This window comes from Mustela lutreola, chromosome 8 (genome assembly GCF_030435805.1).
Source record: "Mustela lutreola isolate mMusLut2 chromosome 8, mMusLut2.pri, whole genome shotgun sequence".
Taxonomy (NCBI): domain Eukaryota; kingdom Metazoa; phylum Chordata; class Mammalia; order Carnivora; family Mustelidae; genus Mustela; species Mustela lutreola.
The window spans coordinates 77,925,711-77,945,561 of NC_081297.1; the positions used below are offsets into that span (position 1 = coordinate 77,925,711).

At 44.2% G+C, this 19,851-nt stretch overlaps 1 protein-coding gene across 3 annotated transcripts in view; it reads right to left on the bottom strand.

The window, feature by feature from the left end:
* LOC131838902 (cationic amino acid transporter 3-like) overlaps nt 1-19,851 on the bottom strand; it is a 75,572-nt gene that overhangs the window by 46,175 nt on the left and 9,546 nt on the right. The window contains exon 2 of one of the 3 annotated variants that reach the window (XR_009356736.1): nt 4,196-4,292. The exons of 1 other annotated variant lie outside the window; for it this stretch is intronic. Coding sequence is in view for 1 of the 2 variants with exons in the window: in XM_059185712.1 (XP_059041695.1) it covers nt 12,411-14,210 (1,800 nt within the window). In the remaining variant the exon portion in view is untranslated. Of the gene's footprint in view, nt 1-4,195; nt 4,293-8,576; nt 14,481-19,851 lie in introns of those variants that run through there. One more of the 3 variants, XM_059185712.1, reaches the window with a different exon arrangement.

The following is a 19,851-nucleotide window of genomic DNA, read 5'->3' on the forward strand; positions in this document are numbered from 1 at the left end:
ATGGGTGGAGCCTAGAGTTAGTTGCTGCAGCCTGGTGGGGGTGGGGAGAGAGCAGGCCTGACCCCTCCACTGTCTGGCCTCCCTCCCACCCTGGTCCCGCCTCTTGATGGCCCTCTCTGGTCAGAGCAGGGCCTCTGAACTCTCTCAGTGCAGCCCTGAGAGCAGGCCTCAGGACCCAGTCTCCACCCAGCCTCTGACCCGGGACCCTGATGCCATCCCCTGTGCCTGGCAGGACAGAGACATCCACTGCTCAGATTCCACATCCCCCACAGCCCAGCACTAACAGCCTTCCTCTCCTGGCCTCCCCGACCCCCAATCCCATAGCTCAGTCTGGTACCTGCAGGAAATTTGCACAAATAAAAGACACCTGCCACTATGTGTCTTCAAGCTCCCATGGGACAAGACACACATACACACACACACACAGGTTCACACACACACAGGCTCACACTCATACATACACACATACACATAACCTCAAATTAAACACATAAACACACCCACACATCACAAACATTCTCACATGTATGCAACACAAAGACACATACTCACAAACTCATTAACACCAGCACACCACTCCACCCGCACCCCCAGGCCTGCAGCTGAGGCAGACACATAGAAGAGTAAGACCTTCTGCCAGTGTGTGCGGGGAAGAGCAAGAACTCAGGAGCGAGGACCTGAGTTCAACTCCTTTCTTTGCCTCTTCATATGCTGTGTTACCTTGGGCTCTTGACATTACATCTCTGAGCCTCAGTTTTATCTCCTGTACGTAGGACTAACAAAATTTACCTAAGGTGTGAGATTAAGACAGGTGTAACTTCCATCATCAACGTGGCCACCGATGGAAAGTCACCCCACTCCATTCCCCACTTCTGTGTTGAGCATCTCCCTAACACCCTTCCAGTCCTGCTGTCCCTGAAACAGAAACCCCATCTCCATGAGGCTCAGACCACCAGGTGCCCACACCTGGGTAAAGGTGATAATATGACTAGGCCAGATCCATCTGACTCCCCTGCCTCTGTCCTGCCCATACCACTCCTGCTCCCTTAGTGCCTCTTGACAGGTAGCCTTTTCCCTAATGACCTTTAATGCAGCTGGCCATGGAGAAAAAGTTTGGGATGGAGCACTCAGCCCTTGCATCAGAAGGATATGAAGGGTTAATCAGCCCCAAGGAGGGTTAATCAGTCCCAAGGAGCTGTCCTGCAGAAAGTCATCCCTAATGTCCCTGAATTACACCAATTCCGAGACATTCTTTAGGAACAGACAGTGTGGGACACAGTTATAGGACAAGACCTGCTGTGCTAAGTAGTCAAGGAAGAGATTCTGTGGCCCATGAATACTAAAAGCCCCTTTGGAAAACAAACAAACAAACAAACAAACCAAAAACCCACTAGATTCTGTTCTCAGACTGGGAAACAGCTCAGTGGCTCCCACCCAGATGGGCACCCACTGCAGGTGCTTTGTACCAAGTGGAGCTGGGATCTCATCCCTACCCATGCTGTTCAACTGGCCTCCTCAGCTCCCAGGAGAGTCAGGCCTCAGTGTGAGCAGGAAGGGGCTCTGGAAGTGTTACTGTTAACTTCCTGGGACCCTCCAAGGATCCACAACACCTTTGGTTTCCCTGACACAGCCTTTACTCTGTACATCTGTCCAGACTCTGACAGCTTCTGAAGAGCTCTCGTCCTCCAGTAATCCATCCAGACAACTGGTCGCCCTGACCCTCTCTGAATTTCCATCTGCCATTGCCCATCCTGATACCTCCACCTCCCCTCACTGTCCACCCCCTTCCCTCTGACCCCTCACCTTCCCACCTACCACTCAGTCCCCTCCCACCTGGACAAACATCTCCCCAACCCAGCCTGCCTCCCTCCCCTCCTGACACACCTCCACAGACAACTCTACCTTCAGTGGCCTCCACCTTCCCATTACCTCCCTCTCTCCAGCCTGCTGCACCCCACCATTTTGTTTCATTTCAAGTCATTTCTACATCTGCTTTCACACCTCTCCCATCCTTCAGAATCTAGGGAGTAGAGCAGGGGTCAGAGCCCAATAAAGGAAAGGACCTTTCCCCCTTCTCTCCCTTCCTGCCCTCTGCCTGCCATCCCCCAACTCTTCCTGAGAACTGAACTGGTCAGATGTTAGCAAGAGTTGAAGAGACATCTCCCATCAGCTGAGTGAGGGACTGGGGTACACAGAGGAACAGGATGGGCTGTGGCACTTCTGTCAACCTGAGGGAAGCAGCAACCAACACGGTGAGCCCTACTCCCTTCTGAGTAGACTCAGGGGTGGCCAGGGCCCTCCACAGCTTGGCTCTGCCCAGGTCACAAGGGACTCTTGGCAGCCCTGGGACCTTGGGAGGGCCTGATGACCTGGTCACCCCAAAACCACTCCTTCTCAGTAGACGACAGAGGCAAACAGTGACTGTTCTCCAACGGGTCATCCCACCATCTCGGCCTCCAAGTCAGCTGAAGTGCAGAAGAGAAAGGACCCTGTGCAGCCTCTGGGTCTTTTCTCCCAGCAGAGCAGGGACAGCTGAGAGCCCAGCAGAGGGCATGTGGTTAGCAATGACCCTGTGTGTGCAGGAGGAGACTCAGGCCTCCACGTGCAAGCCAAAGATCCCCCCCCCCGCCAGAGTCTAAGTCATTTTCTGCCTGTTTGCTCTACGTGGTGTCCCTCCGCCCACCACATCTTGCTGAACCCCAACATTGATGGGGATCAGTTCTCCCTCTTTGAGTCCCTTTTGAGTCCCTGTCCCTCCCTGAATCAGAGCCAGGATTTCTGCCTCAGAAAACAAGCAGCGCTGTCTGCTCCCAGGAAGTTCTTCTTCTCCCCGTGCTTTGATCATTCTTGCTGCTGTAAGTAATCCTACTGTCCACGGAAACTGTGGGGCTCTCTCCCAACCTTCCCCTTCTCCCCACTTCTTCAGCTTCTCTGTGCTTTGTCCCAAATATCTAGGTGCCAGATCCTAGGTTTCAGAAGGGTCTTCTGGGCATGGAGCTCAAAGGAAGGGCTGCTGAGCATCTGTGTGGGCTGCAAGAAGGTATCAGTTCCTGGGGTGAGAATGGCCAGAGAACACTTTGGAGCTCTGTGCACACAGCAGCATTATAATTAATGTGAAATGGTTCATTGAGAAGCTGGGTTTAGAGAGGTGAGAACAGTTACAGGGGACAGGTGTAAGAGCTCCAGGTACCAGTCTCATTCCCCATACACACTCCCCAACCATTCCAAATGGGCTCCCTGCTCTGCAAAGAGATAGACTCTAATACTCCCAACATGTGCAGGAGGAGGGGGCAGGAAGGTCGTCCAAGGAAGACTCTGGTAATGAAAGAGCTAGCTGAGGCTGCTGAGATACCACAGGGACTGTCTGCTCCTCAACAGCACAGGGGGTCTTCAGCCTTGCAGCAGGGATCCAGAAATGACTGGTCTATAATTCAGGGGATACCTTCCTCTTTCCAAAAGCACAAAAACCCTTACCAACTCCTACAAGGAATAGAGAGCCCAGAACCCACTGAGACCTAGATGGGAGGGGAGAGAGTCTGTGTGACAGCAATTAGCCTCTTTCTTTCTGAACTCTGTCCTCATCTCTTCCCCAGAACCTCAGATCCAGGGGCATCTGGATCTCTGCCTTGATCTGTCTCCACATTTTTAGCAAGAACAAAGCTCTTAACCCTTGTTTTACTTACAGACTCCTAGGCCCGAGAAGGAAGGACAGGGTCTATCCTGAGCAAAGAAAGGGCCCTGACTTGCCTTCTCTCAAGGCAGGGGAGAGGTTGGAAGTTGGACCCAAGAAGGAACCAAACCGAAGCTTGGGTTGACAAACACAGACCCTGGTGGGAAGGCTTCTATTCTCCTCCTGTTATTGATTTTATTGTTATGGTTCTTCGGATTAGAAATTAACTCATAATCATAGTAGGGTAAATATGTGATAGTGACCAGAAAGGCCATCCCTAGCCTCCCTATCTAACGGAAATTCCCTGTTATTCTTTATCACAAACTTATTTATTCCCTTGTGGATTCCTCACACTCTGGAATTATGGAACATTAGTTTTCTTGCTTTGTTTTCTTGCTTCTTGTCTATTTTCCTCCAAGAAAGTCTCTAAATTTGAAAGAGACAAAGAATGAAGAATGAATAAATATATTATATGGGAACAAATTTACTGGTGGGATCAACATTTCCTAATAAGATGGTCCATACCTGAAAGCATCGTGTGCAGTTCTACAATCTCAGTGATTATCCTTCATCAGTCTTCACAATACCTCTCCTGCCACAGCTCCTCATGGGCTCTTTCCCTCTATTTAATACAACACATGAAAGTTATTTAGCACTTCTTTAGCTCTGTATTAAGGACAGTGGAGAGAATATAAAAATAAACAGGGCACAGTCTCCCCAAACCAGAAGCTTACAGGTGAGTGAGGGAGAAAGAGAAGACACAGGGTAACTATAGCTGAACGTGGTGCAGACAGACAGCTATGGTGAGAGTGACACAAAGGAGTAGAAGAGATCAAAGGAAATATATTTCTTCAGAGGCAGATAACCCAGGAAGGCGTACGCAGGGGTAACATTTATAGTGCCCCTTGATGATTGTATATGATTTCAGTAGTCAGAGATTGCGAGGACAGAATTCCAAGAAAAGGCACTGCTACTGGGAAGGATTTCTTGACTTTGGGCATCGTGTGATATCAAAAACTTCTGTTCATCATGACAGAGTAAAATGCGAGAACCAGGGAAATTTAAGAGAAAACTGCAGAATCTGGAGGCTTTGTAGACAGAAGACAGGTGCCAGGACCTGGGTCCCAGCTCAGAGTCCATTTCTCCCCACTTCTCTTGCACCTGGTCTTTGGAAGGGACAATGGTTCCAATGGGAGTGGGTACCCATTATGTCTTCATCTGTATGTCTCTCATCTCTGCTCTCCCTCCATTGAGTTATTTAATAATAATGAAAGCATTTCTTAATCTCATTACCCCGAGGAGAACAAAGGTCCAAAAAACATATACTACACAAATTGAATTAGGTGATTTGCATACCTGGAGAAAAGGAGAAACCCCTCCTCATTCCATCTCCATAGTCAATTTTCCTTCATCATCTGACATTCTACATCAATAAATATCTGTATTTCCTCCTTCTCTGGACAGAGACGCTGTTAAATGTCACATGTAAACTAAAGGTTGTCATAAATCCCTCACAAAATAGCCTCCCAAAAACTGGCAGTGGCAAGTAGAGGAGGGGCTTCCTGGGCTGTGTCTGCTCTCAAACCACCTGTAGGTCCTGTGTCCTGCTTCCAGGACCTTTGCTTCAGGTTTTCTAAAGAGGGAAAGCTCTATGCCATCAAGTTTCAGTGATCAGCAGTCCCTCACTGAGCTGATACTCCGTGCAGAGTATAGCTCAGGGGTTACATGTATTAGACTCTGCTCAAACTTGGTACAAATCCAAGCTTTACTACTCACTTTGCACAAATGACTAAACCTCTCTTTGCCTTAGTTTCAACATTTCTAAAATGAGCACAATGACACTCACCTCATTCAACTTTGTATCTAATAGGTATCAACTTTGTATCTAATATGTAAAGTGCTTGGAGTACTCACAAATGGTAGCTATACAATCATCATCATCACTGTGGGGTTGTGGACATAGAAGGAAGTAATGCTTGAGAGAGATGTTCCTTTCCCTTAGGAGGTTTTGAAATCTCCTATGACACAAGATGAGTACATGGAGAGAGGAGTAAACCTAAAACTCTATTTGAGCCCTAATGTCTAATATATTCTCCTAAATCCAAGGAGAGTTATGAGAACTGATAGCGGATTTCAGTGCTCTAATAAGATTGTGGGTTTGTTTTTTTTTTTCCTGTCATTCATCATCCCCATGCCTCACCACCTACTTAAACCACACATCCACCCATCCCCTCATTTAGGAAGTCAACTGGAGAATTCATGGGATAACAATGATTTTGAGAATTCATTTTCTATATTTCTCTGTTTCTGGGCAGGAGCCCATCTGAAGCATTCCACACTCAAGTGAGACAGCCATGCACACGGCCACAGAGCCTAGCCCTCCTATCTCACCCATCACCCTCTGATCTCAAAAAAATGATTTCTTAGGTTTAATCCCACCTATTTTCCTTTAATATTGGCTTCTATTTCTCACCCATTCTTATAAAGGATGAGTACAAGATCCCTTGAAAGGCTAAGAAAATTCTCCAATGGGAGCACCTGAGTAGCTCAGTCAGTTGGGCATCTACCTTTGGCTTGGGTCATGGTCACAAAGTCCTGGATAGAAGACCCTTATAGGGCTCAATGCTTTGCAGGGGGTCTGCTGCTCCCTCTCTCTCTGACTGCCCTCCCCACTTGGTTATTTTCATTCTTTGTCTCTCTCAAAAAAATTTTTAAAAAAGTAAATTCTCCAATACCCACCTTGTCCATTGTTCCACTGCCCATCAGCACAGTTGTATGGGATTAAAGGTCTCATATACTCTGTTATTAACCAATTGAAAATTATCAATGATCCCTTAAAAAGCATAATTTGGTCCTTATTAGAGTATAGCCTCTTATGTAGACATCTTGTCTCTCCTGAAAGCATTTGAAAGATGAAAGTTGCCTAATTTCCAGGACAGATAATTAAGATTTCCTATTTCATCCCCCAGCCTCCACAGCCTCCTCAATTAGTATCATCAGGTCATCACTCATTTGATTAAGAGACAGTATAATCCTGAGTCAGGGCATGACCAATATGATTGCCCTGGGCTCTTGCAGGCCAACATATGAAGGTGGGGAAGTAGAATTGGCAGGAGTCACCACCCACCCAACGTTTGCTTCAGAGGAGGCCTGAGGACCAGACAGACTTGAGTGAGGTCACTGAAGGCTTTTTCCCACTGTGGGCAGAGTGCTAAACCCTGCCATCATGACTGCTTTGGGAGTCCTGGAGACAGGCGAGCAGTCAGACCCCACACTTCTCCCTCTTCCCAAATTCAATTCCCTAACCAAGGCCCCACTTCTTGTGGTTCCCAGTACCAGTTTTCACACCTTCCATAGTGCCCATCTGAGGCCAGACACCTGTCATCCCACATCTAATTCCAGTGTTTCTCAAACCTGAATGACCACACAGATCACCTGGAAGCCTGCTAAAAATACAGATTCTGATTCAGTAGGTCTGGGTTGGGGTCCAAGAATCTGAATTTCTACAAGCTCCCAAGTGACACCCATGCTACAAGAGCAAGGATCTAGATGATGTAGCAGTTGCTACAACTGTTTCCCAGGAAGAGTCTATCTGTCCACATATTTCTGTCTGTCTATCCTCCAGATGGCCGTGAGAATCATGTCTCATTCCTTCCTGATTCAGGAATCTCACGCCATGGCATAATACACAACATTGTATTGTACACAGGAATACACAATACATTCTTTCATGACTCTTAAAGGTCCGTATGACTAGAATTACTCTCCCATTTCTTTTCCAACTCACCCGTCTGTCTTTTATTTACCGAATTATTCCATAGACAACATTCTCCAGGAAGTGTTTCTTGACCTATACGTCTTTCTCAGCCTCAACTCATACCTTCGCTTCCAGAATAATGATGCCTCAATCCTGATCCAGTTATTAATCCTCCTATTTCAGCCCATTTTCCTCCCCATGTACAGTATCAATTCTCTCTGCCCAAGAATTGCAGGTGCTTTCAGAAGGTATTTGTTCCAGTCCCTCAAAGAAACATCTACTGGAGTAGGTAAATATATGGGTAATCTTGCCTCTGGCAGGCTTCCCCTGGAGTCACCTACTTCCTGGTGGGAACATGAGAAATTCAGCAAGTAAGGAAGTACCTTCTCTCCCTCCCTCACAGGGAAGACCCCATGCATTAATACAATAGAAAAACACTGTCCCTCCTATATCAAAGCAGAAAACTGACTGCATCAAGAAAGACGCCTGTTGAGCCCAACTGGAGCCAGCCTCATATTCAGGGATTCCCTGGTATCAGGTAGAACCGGTTGGTGCCTCTATCAGTTTCACTACTTCTAGCCCCTCCTCACATCCCATGGGAAGAGTTGAAGCTGGACCAGGGGAGGTCATGTCATGCATTCTCCTGACCCAGGACTGTATTTTCCCTGTTGCTCTTTGGATGAACAACACTGTTCTTACTGTTGGATTTAGAGGAAATAAGAACTTACTCCTTGTCCTAAGAAAGACTCCACTGTGAAGGAACAGACAACACAGTTACTATAACTCAGGCATATCCACACAACGGCAAAATACAGGTGCCTGGGCACAGTTCTAGATGCGGGGTACAGACAGCTCTGAATGGAAAGACATTCTGCTTGCCAAGGAAGTCTCCCAGAAGATAGTTGAAAGGAGTAGCACATGCTGGCCTGAAGGAAGGAGAATTTTCTGTACCAATGAAATGCGTTAGTCTCAATTCCCTTGAACATGAATTTATTAAATGTTCATTAGGTGCCTGACCCCTGCTGGATGCTCTGGGAGTGAAAACAGGATACACTACTTACCCAAGATCTATAATCAGGAGCAAAAAAAAAAAAAAGAAAGAAAGAAAGAAAGAGAAAAGAAAAGAATCACATATCTGTGGTATGCTATTTTTTTAATTTTCAGATTTATTGGTGTATAGTTGACATATAAAATTGTGACATATTTACAGTATACACAGTATTAATTTGATATACATATAATTGTGAAATGATACCTTATGATTTGCCCAATGGGAAAGCATTATCAATGGAATTTTAATCTCCATGTTTCGTTAAATGAAGATGAGTGTACAAAGGGCACCTCTGTTTCCCTCACTTCAACTTTACACCTGAAGAGCCTTTATCTGGAGCTCTGGTGTTCAACAGGTGGTCCCTGGACCAGTGGCATCAGCATCTCCTGGGAACTTGTTGGAAGTACAGGTTCTGGGCCCCACCCAGACCTCCTGAATTCCAAACACTGAAAGGGTCCAGCAATCTCTTTCCACAAGCGTTCCAGGTGTCATGGCACCCCTGAGGTTAAGCACCACTGAGCAGGATACTATTCCTAGCCACTCTCCACAGGGCCCTCTCTCACTGGGACCTTGATTAATGAAGTGAAGATATAACACTGAGCGTGCCCAGTTAGCTTCTTCAAATTTTTGTCAATTTTCTTTTTTTGTCCAGAACAAAACTTCCCACTGGACCCATGCAATCCAACCTGCTCATACACGAGAAAAACTAATTAAAGAATTCTCTCTCCTGTGATGGTAGGCCAGGGACACTCAGCACTACTTGTGATGAGTAGTTCTGTTTAATTTAATGACTTAGGATTAGCAAGTCAACTAGGCTGCAGATCTACAGGTGACAGTTTAGTCATCTGTCACTATGACATGATTATCAATAGGTTCCAAACAAAGGAGGGGGAAATAGGGTGTTATTTATTGGACCTCTACAACTCCAACAATGGGTTGTAGTGAAAAGTAGGCAGGATACAGGTTCAGGTCATTTGTTGTAAGGTGACCTAATTGAGAGAATAACAGGACAGAAGAACCAGAGGACTCCTAGAATATTTTAAGGAAATGTAACTTGAGAAAGGGATCAGTTGTGACCTCTCCTGCTACACATAACTAAGCAGAGCATGGAAGGAACTGAGTGGCTTCCTGTAGGTCACATTGCTAATTGTGGTGAAAACAAGCCCAGAACCCAGGACATGTGGCTTTCAGCTGTGCACGTTCTGAACAGGTGGGCCAAAGCAGACAACAGTAGAGAAACTTTAATGTCCAAGAATGCAGATGTTGCTAAGAGAAGTATCAACCCAGGGATTTTCGGCATGGACAGTGAGCTCAAAGCCAAAGTGTTTTGTGTCCAGGGGAGAGCTCTGGCTCCAGTCACCTGTGCATGCTCTGTTGTCCCCTCACACAGCCAAGGCTCAAGCTACACAGTCCACTCACTGTGCTCTGAACACAACTTCATTTTCCTGTGCTTCTCCTCCTGGTGCTCTCTCTCGACCTGCAATCTCTCCCTACTGCCCAGATGTGGCAAATCCACCCCTGAAGTGAGTCAGCTCAAAAGCCATTCCTCTACAAAGTCTCCTCTGATTTCACCATCAACCCTCACCTCTGTACCTGCCACAAATGATCATCCTCCACCTTGAATTGCCAAGATATTTTATTTTTATATTACTTATGGCAACACGTTCTACTTTGTGTTACAGCAATGCTTTACCTCTTGTATTAGATATAAGCTCCTTAAATGCGGAAGCCATATTTCATCTTTATTTTAGTCTTTTCTTAGCTTCTTTTTCTTTTTTTTTTTAATGTAAATATAATGAGCATGCAGTGTTGATGTATTACTCGCAGGTGCACAATACAATGATTCAACAATTTCACACATTTTTCAGGGCTCATAAAGATTAATGTACTCTTAATTCCCTTTATTTAAATCACCCATTCCCCTACCCATCTCCCCTTTGGCAACCACGAGTTTTTTTCCCATTATTTAGGGGTCTAGGGTGTTGTGTTTTTTTGTTTGATTATTTATTTATTTTGGTATTGCGTTTCTCTCTCTTTTTTCTTTTTCATTTTGATTTTATTTTGTTTCTTTAATTCTCCATAAGACTGAAAACATGGCATTTGTTTTTCCCAGACTGACATATTTAAATTAGCATGATGCCCACCCAGTTCATCCTGTTGTTACAAATGGCAAGATTCCATTCTTCTTTATGGCTGAGTAATAGTCCATTGGATGTACATATAGAAGACATATTCTTTATTTAAAAAAATATATTTTTAAAGTTTTTTTTTAATTAATTTATTTGACAGGCAGAGATCACAAGTAGGCAGAGAGGCAGGCAGAGAGAGAGAGAAGGAAGCAGGCTCCCTGCTGAGCAGAGAGCCCAATTCAGGGCTTGATCCCAGGACCCTGGGATCATGACCCAAGCTGAAGGTAGAGGCTTTAACCCACTGAGCCACCCAGGTGTTCCTAAAAAGAATATTTTACTTATTTATTTGACAGAGAGAGACCACAAGTAAGCAGAGATGGGCAGAGAGAGAGAGGGAAGCAGTCTTCCCACTGAGCAGAGAGCCCAATGTGGAGTTCAATCCCAGGACCCTGAGATCATGACCTGGGCCAAAGGCAGAGGCTTTAACCCACTGAGCCACTCAGGTGCCCCAGAATACATCTTCTTTATCCATTCTTCTAATGATGCACACATCTGTTCCTTCCATATCCTGGCTATTGTAAATAATGCTGCAATAAACATAGAGGTGCATATATCTTTTCAAATTCATGAAACAAAAACACTTTTGTACAGAAAAGGAAACCATCAATAACAAAAAAAGGCAACCTACTGAATAGAAGATATTTGCAAATGATATATCAATAAGGGGTTAATACTCAAAACACACAAAGAACTTCTACAAGGCGATAACAAAAAGCAAAAATCTGATTAAAAAATGGGCAGAGGACCTTAATAGATACTTTTTCAAAGAAGACATACAGATGGCCAACAGACACATGAAAAGATGTTTAGTGTTACTCATCATCAGGGAAATAGAAATGATTACTATACATTAGCTAACTGAACATAAAAAAATTAAATATATCAAACTCTTTTAAATAAGTGCAGTCAGATGTCACTTTATACCTGCCATGAGGGCTAAAATCAAAAAGACAAGAAATGGATGCCTGGGTGGCTCTGTTGGTTAAGCCTTTGGCTCAGGTCATGATCTCAGGGTCCCGCATCGGGCTCTCTGCTCAGCAGGGAGCCTGCTTCCTCCTCTCTCTCTCTCTCTCTCTGCCTGCCTCTCTGCCTACTTGTGATCTCTCTCTGTCAAATAAAAAAAAAAAAATCTTAAAAAAGACAAGAAAAACAAGTGTTGCCAAAGATATGGAGAAAAAGGAATCTTCGTGCACTGTTGATAGGAATGTCAATTGATGCAGGCCTTATGGAAAACAGTGTGGAAGATCCTCAAAAAGATTAAAACAGCACTACCATATGATCCAGTAATTCTGCTACTGGATATTTTCTTAAGTAATCTCTACATTCAATGTGGGGCTCAAACTCACGGGGCTGAGAGCAAGAGTCATGGTCTACTGACTCTGCCAACAAGGCATCTCCTTCATTAGTGAATATTTAACTAAAGAAAAGAAAAACATTTTATCAAGGTTCTTCCAATACTAATTCTGTAAAAGTCAGTAAGCAGCTACAGACACAACTGAAGAGTAAAAAGTAAAAAAAAAGGTAGGGGGGCGGAGAGCAAAGACACATCCTTCACTGTACCATAAATATGAAGTTCTAATAGTGTTCCCACACCAATATCTCATAGAAGCCCATACTTCCATGTGCTCAGGAGTACTCCCCATTGTGTAGGGAACCAGACTGCATTCAGGTGTGATGATATCAAGCCAAATATATATTGGCACTGCTTAGTTCAAGGTCTAGAGTTTGGGTCCATAAGCAGGGTTAAGCTACCCGTCTTTGCTGAATCCCGTAGGTGAAGTAGAAAACAAACCCGATCAGCATCCAGATACCAAATCTCAGCCAGGTGCCAGCTGACATCTGTGTCATAAGGCAAACATTCATAAAGATGCTCAGGAGTGGGAGGAGAGGTAGAGCAGGGACCTTAAAGTGAAGGGGAGAGGAGCTCTGAGGCTGTCTCCAGATGACCCCAGTGATCCCAGTGATGAGCACCAGGAGCAGTACAACCACTGTGATAGGCCCTGGGTCTCCAGAAAGCAGACCTGGCCAGTGGGTCAGCACCAGGCAGAGGAGAGTCATCAGCAGAACCAGCAGTGAGGAGCAAACATAGACAACCCGGCCAGAGAGTGGAGTGGGGGTGGGGCTGCCTGGAAAAAATACGCCTTGTAGAGTCAGCTTCTCTGCTGCAGGTGTGGTCTCCTCCTGCATCTGCGCTACATTTTCCCCATCCTCCTCCCGCAGCTCTTCTTCATTTTCCTCCTTCCTCCTCTCAATCTGGTACCTGACGGTAAGAACACAAAAAGCTACCAGGGAATAGGATATCAGGGTCCCAACTGACCTCAGATCCAGAAGATCAGTGAGTCCAAAGAAGAATAACATGATTGCTGTGATAATGCCAAGGATCAGAGTGGACAAGATACGGCCATATGTGTTGTAAATGAACGTGGCAAGGACTGGGAAGAGGAGACCATCCTTTGCCATCATGAATATCACCCGACGTATGGGGAACGTAAAGCCCAAATAGAGGCCAACAAAAAAACTACCAAAAATTGCAAAAACTACAAGATAGTACACAGGGACCCAGCCAATATGGAGAAATGCCTCAGGCAAGGTGCTCCCAGGTTGAAGCTGGTAGTAAGGAACCATGAGTGTAAGTGATGCAGAGACACCAAAATACACAAAAAAGCAGATGAGCAGTGAAATCACAATGCCCATGGGGATGGAACGCTGGGGATTGTGGGATTCTTTGACTCTGGTAACAATAACGCTGAAACCTATGAATGCATAGAAACAAGTAGCTGATCCACGGAGAATGCCCTCAAAGCCAAAAGGCATGAATCCTCCGGAGCCCAGAGGGCCCAATCGAGAGGTGTCATTGAGTCCAGCCTGTATGTAGTCCTCTTCTGTGAGCTTCCAGTTGTGCAGGTCCCCCTTAGTGAAGCCAGAGATGATGCAAAAGCTGAGAACCAAAAGCTTCACCAAAGTAAACCCTTCAAAAACTCTGAGGAAGCCAAGCCGACCCATAGACAGCAGTTCCGTGAACAAAAACAGAAAGATGACAAAAAAGTAGCCTAGATTGTCTGCAATGACTTGGGGAACATACTGTGAAATGGTCTCTTGCTGGGTCTCAGAGATCCGGTTCCTAATGAAGCTGTCAAAAGTTAAGATCCAGGCCTGGACCACAATGAATGCATCAACAACAAAGGAGAGGATGAGGTTCCAGCCAGTGATGAAAGCCCACAGTTCACCTACAGTGATGTAGATGTAGAGATATGCCGAGCCAGAATGGGGGACCCGGGCACTAAACTCCGCATAGCACAGCCCAGCCAACAGTGATGTTAGACCTGCCACCAAAAAGCAGATCACAGTGGATGGTCCTGCTTGATTACCAGCCACCTCATTAGCCAGAAAGTACACACCAATACCCACTGTGCGGCCCACACCCAGTGCCACTAAATCCAGAGTTTTCAGTTTTATGCCAAATCTATACTCATACACTTCTTTCTCCAGCGGACGTCTGCTTACCAGCTTTTGACGAAACCTGCTAAGCACCTGACGCAGCATTCTAGCTGGAATTGAAGAAGATTCTAAGGATCAGAGAGCTGTGGCAAGCCCAGGGACCAAGAATGCTGGATCTGGTTAAGTGAGGCTGAGTTAAGCAATTTGGGTGGGGACTGCGGGGTCCTTTGCTCAGGCTTCAGAGCTGCTGCTTCATATTTCTTCTTCTTTTTTTTTTTCCTTTTTAAAATTTTATTGCATTTTTAAAATCTTTATCTTGTTTTATTTTTTCAGTGTTCCAAGATTCTTCTGGTACATGCTATCCTTCCAGAATGCCTATGGAAACAATAAATATTTACTGAACAATGGTGTTCAACCAATCAACTGAGAATCAAAGGTTGCATATAACTTGTTGCAGCCCAAGTATCACAGAAACTGACACCAAAAGACACCACAGAAAAACTAATCCTGCTTTCCTTCCAGTAAAAGTACCAAATACCTCCCAACATTTTGTTTTGTTTTGTTTTAATTTATTTTCCAGTGGGCTCTATGCCCAGCATGGAACCCTACATGGGGTCTGAACTCACAACTCTGAGATCAAGACCTGAGCTAGTATCAAGTGTTGGAGTCTCAACCAACTGAACCACCCAAGCATCCCAACAATTTCCTTTTTTTACACTCCACATAACATAATCCCATGTGAGTTCACAAGTCACATAGCGTCCTGTGTTAATTAGGTGGTAAGACAAAGCAGGGTATGGATGTATTGTGCAAGATTTAACATGCAGGATATGTGCCCACTGCTTGAGCATGAGTTATGACACATTAATTCAGGGACTAGATGCCTCTTTGCAATTACAGACCCATTCTTTATATATCATCGGAGTTTAAATACAAATATTAGTTCTCTCTGTCTTAAAACTCTCAGCCCCCAAACCTGCTACCCAAGGTTAGAATCATTTTGGCCCCCTTTCCCTCATTCTACATCATCTATTAAGCCATACTGATGGCCAAGAATGTACAGTCCACCCCTTCCCTTTACCCATTTGGCCCACTAAGGCACGTTGCACAGAGAAGAGAAGGGAGATAGGGACAGGACCTTCATAACTACATGCAAGTAGGAGAGGACCAGACCATCTGGGAAGGAAACACTGGGGAAATGGGGGCAGCAGCCAATCCATGATCCATGACTGAGAAGGGAAAGGAGTCAGAGAGGCTATGTTGTGATTTCTGACATTCAGTAAACCTCACCCAAAGCAACCAGACAAAAATTCACTACCTTTTTTAGTTCCACAATATGACAGTGTGATAGGTAGGGGGAAAAGAAATGTTTCACTTAGCTCAGTTGCTCTCAACCAAGAAAATCCTTTTGTTTACTCCTTCTCTGGGTTCTAGGAGAGGTGAACCCATTTGTGCAGACAGTCTCCTCATTGTCTACACTGTGGTCTATACACACCCCACTGTGCCATCTGAGGTGTCAGTGCCAGGAGCCTGGAGAACCTGCCTTGCTCTGTGAGCTTATATTAAGCTTGTATTAATACAAGCTTGTAAGCTTGTATTAAACTCACAAGCTCACTCACTTGTGACTCCCTATGAATTTTTCACAAGGAGTTAGTTTAATTCATTCAAACTGCTGTCTGAATGTTTTCTTTTTCTTTTAATTTATTTTTTAGTATAACAGTATTCATTATTTTTGCACCACACCCAGTGCTCCATGCAATCCGTGCCCTCTATAATACCCACCACATGGTACCCCAACCTCCCACCCCCACCCCTTCAAAACCCTCAGATTGTTTTTCAGAGTCCATAGTCTCTCATGATTCACCTCCCCTTCCACTTTCTCTCAACTCCCTTCTCCTCTCTAACTCCCCATGTCCTCCATGCTATTTGTTATGCTCCACAAATAAGTGAAACCATATGATAAATGACTCTCTCTGCTTGACTTATTTCACTCAGCATAATCTCTTCCAGTCCCGTCCATGTTGCTACAAAAGTTGGATATTCGTCCTTTCTGATGGAGGCATAATACTCCATAGTGTATATGGACCACATCTTCCTTATCCATTCATCTGTTGAAGGGCATCTTGGTTCTTTCCACAGTTTGGCGACCGTGGCCATCGCTGCTATAAACATTGGGGTACAGATGGCCCTTCTTTTCACTACATCTGTATCTTTGGGGTAAAAACCCAGTACTGCAATTGCAGGGTCATAGGGAAGTTCTATTTTTAATTTCTTGAGGAATCTCCGCACTATTCTCCAAAGAGGCTGCACCAACTTGCATTCCCACCAACAGTGGAAGAGGGTTCCCCTTTCTCCACATCCTCTCCAACACATGTTGTTTACTGTCTTGTTAATTTTGGCCATTCTAACTGTTGTAAGGTGATATCTCAATGTAGTTTTAATTTGAATCTCCCTGATGGCTACTGATGATGAACATTTTTTCATGTGTCTGATAGCCATTTGTATGTCTTTATTGGAGAAGTGTCTGTCCATATCTTCTGCCCATTTTTTGATATGATTGTCTGTTTTGTGTGTGTTGAGTTTGAGGAGTTCATTATAGATCCTAGATATCAACCTTTTGTCTGTACTGTCATTTGCAAATATCTTCTCCCATGCCATGGGTTGCCTCTTTGTTTTCTTGACTGTTTCCTTTGCTGTGCAGAAGCTTTTGATTTTGATGAAGTCCCAAAAGTTCATCTTCACTTTTGTTTCCTTTGCCTTTGGAGACATATCTTGAAAGAAGTTGCTGTGGCTGATATCGAAGAGATGAATGAAGAAGTCAAACTCTCTCTCTCTTTGCAGATGACATGATTCTTTATATGGAAAACCCAAAAGACCCCACCCCCAAACTACTAGAACTCATACAACAATTCAGCAACATGGCAGGATACAAAGTCAATGTACAGAAATCAGTGGCTTTCTTATACACTAATAATGAAAACACAGAAAGGGAAATTAGAGAATCGATTCCATTTACTATAGCCCCAAGAACCATAAGATACCTGGGAATAAACTTAACCAAAGAGGTAAAGGATCTGTACTCAAGGAACTACAGAAAACTCATGAAAGAAATTGAAGAAGACACAAAAAGATGGAAGACCATTCCATGTTCTTGGATCGGAAGAACAAACATTGTTAAAATGTCTATACTGCCTAGAGCAATGTATACTTTTAATGCTATTCCGATCAAAATTCCACCGGTATTCTTCAAAGAGCTGGAGCAAATAATCCTAAAATTTGTATGGAATCAGAAGAGACACCGAATCGCTAAGGAAATGTTGAAAAACAAAAATAAAATGGGGGCATCACGTTACCTGATTTCAAGCTTTACGATAAAGCTGTGATCACCAAGACAGCATGGTACTAGCATATAGACCAGTGGAACAGAGTAGAGAGCCCAGATATGGACCCTCAACTCTATGGTCAAATAATCTTTGACAAAACGGGAAAAAATATACAGTGGAAAAAAGACAGTCTCTTCAATAAATGGTGCTGGGAAAACTGGGCAGCTATATGTAGAAGAATGAAACTCGACCATTCTCTTACACCATACACAAAGATAAACTCAAAATGGATAAAAGACCTCAATGTGAGACAGGAATCCATCAGAATCCTAGAGGAGAACATAGGCAGTAATCTCTGTCTGAATGTTTTCTTAACGAAGGACTCCTGTGTATAATTCCCTCTTACTCCTCTTCCCTTTCTTCTCTTCAGATGGCCCCTCCACAAGGGGAGCAAGGCTCTGGATGAACAATTCACAGCAACGCCCAGGAAATGAGAAGTGGAGAACAGAGTAAACAAAATCATGCAGCCCGTACTCTCCACCCTACTCTTGCTTAAGTCTTACAAGAATTTTAGGAAATGTTCTTAGAAGTTTTTAAAGGCAGAAATATCAGTCAAAATTGGAAAGTCTATAGATGATGAAAAAATAACCCTTGGGTTATGGATCAGAACTTCTGTCTACAAATCCACCTAGACTAGTTATTTGCTACTCACCAGTTCCAGTGCTATGATTTATAAACAAGCCCAGAAGATAGGTAATGAGTGTCAATTCTTAACTCATGGAAACATTTTACACTATCCGAGGTTTTCCCAACCCACCACCAGGCTTCATACCCTTCCATGGTTCCACACTCCCCTTCCTTCATACTCTTTCCTTTGTTCATAATATGATCTGTGCTTATTCCTCCAGCATCCCCTGCCCAGTTCCTGCTGCAGCTGTGAAATTTGACACTCACACTGTTTCCTTGCCTCTATTGCTTTCTTGGCCCCTTCATTAGCTAACCCCCACTTCTCTTTCAGTTCACAGCTCAGCAGTTACTTCCTCAGGAAGCCTCCCCTGATCTTTATGTTGCCCTTCTTATGTGCTCTCCTAGCACCTGGCTTCCCCCCATGTGTCGTTGATCCTAATGTATCCAAATTCCAGGTCAGCTGCTGGTCTCCTCCATCAGACTGTGAGGTACATACTCAGTAAGTATTTGTTGAAGAAATGACCACGCTGGGAAGAGAAAACTGACAGAGGCCATAATCCAGAATTCTTATATACTGAACATTAAGATACATACTATGTAGCCAAGCAATCCTTATAACTCAGACTCATGTAGAGATACAAGTGGCATTACCTTCCTTGTGGAAGGAGAGCAAAATGAATAGTGTGAAAGGAAAACCAACTGAGATAAAACCTTGACTGCCCATCATTCATCATACAGGTATTAGTCACACTAGGTGATAAAGAATCAGTCTTTGAGGACACTTGTTTAAAAATATTAGGCTCCCAGGGGTTGTGGGCCACCAACCACCCACACTGCATTAGAGAATCCCTGCTGTTTTGAAGGCATCATGCTCCGGCCCTATAATCTAGGTAGGATATCCTAAGTCAGAGGTTCTCACTTTGAGGAACAGAGGGGGGCATAATATAGATACCTGGGGACATTTCCTAACTTTAGATCCTCTTCCTCTGGAAATACTTGTCCACAAGCCTGTACTTGCCATGACTGCTCAAAATTACCCAACTGACAAGAGATTGTTCTCAAATTCAAGGGGAAGAGATTCTAAAATCTGCCTTCATGGGAAGGCAGTGTAGTTCAGTAGTTAGGGTTAAGGCTCTGTAGGTAAACTGTTCAGGTTCAAATCACACCTCAGTCTCACACCCAGTGATTGTGATTAAATTAGTTTACCTCTCAGGGCTTTAGTTTCTTAAACATTCAAATGTGAGTAAAAGTAAGTTCCTCACAGGCCAGCTGTGAGGAGTAAGTGAAATCATGCCTGTAAGTATGTAGCTCAGTGCCTAACAAACCATACGGACTTAATATCATTACCAAGTACTTAATATTGAAATCTGATCCAAAATAACCAAACACTGAAAATCAACCAGTCTTTATAAATGTGCTGGCTCAATATCATCCACAAAAACTTGAGCTTCTTAGTTCTCCCTCATGAGACAATGAAAACAGTCTTATTCCATATGATTTACCTTGAAATGCTAAGGACTCTAATTAGACACCTTCATCCATGCTGGTGCTGACACGTGGGGGTCCTAAGCTCACTGAATTGAATCAGGCATCTAGAACTAAAAGGCTCCATACAATAATAACAACAACAACAACAACAGCAACAGCAACTTGTCTACAGATGCCTCATCTGGAACAAGCATTGCTGAGTACCATAGAGAGAATAACAATGAACACATGGTCAGAAATGCTGGATG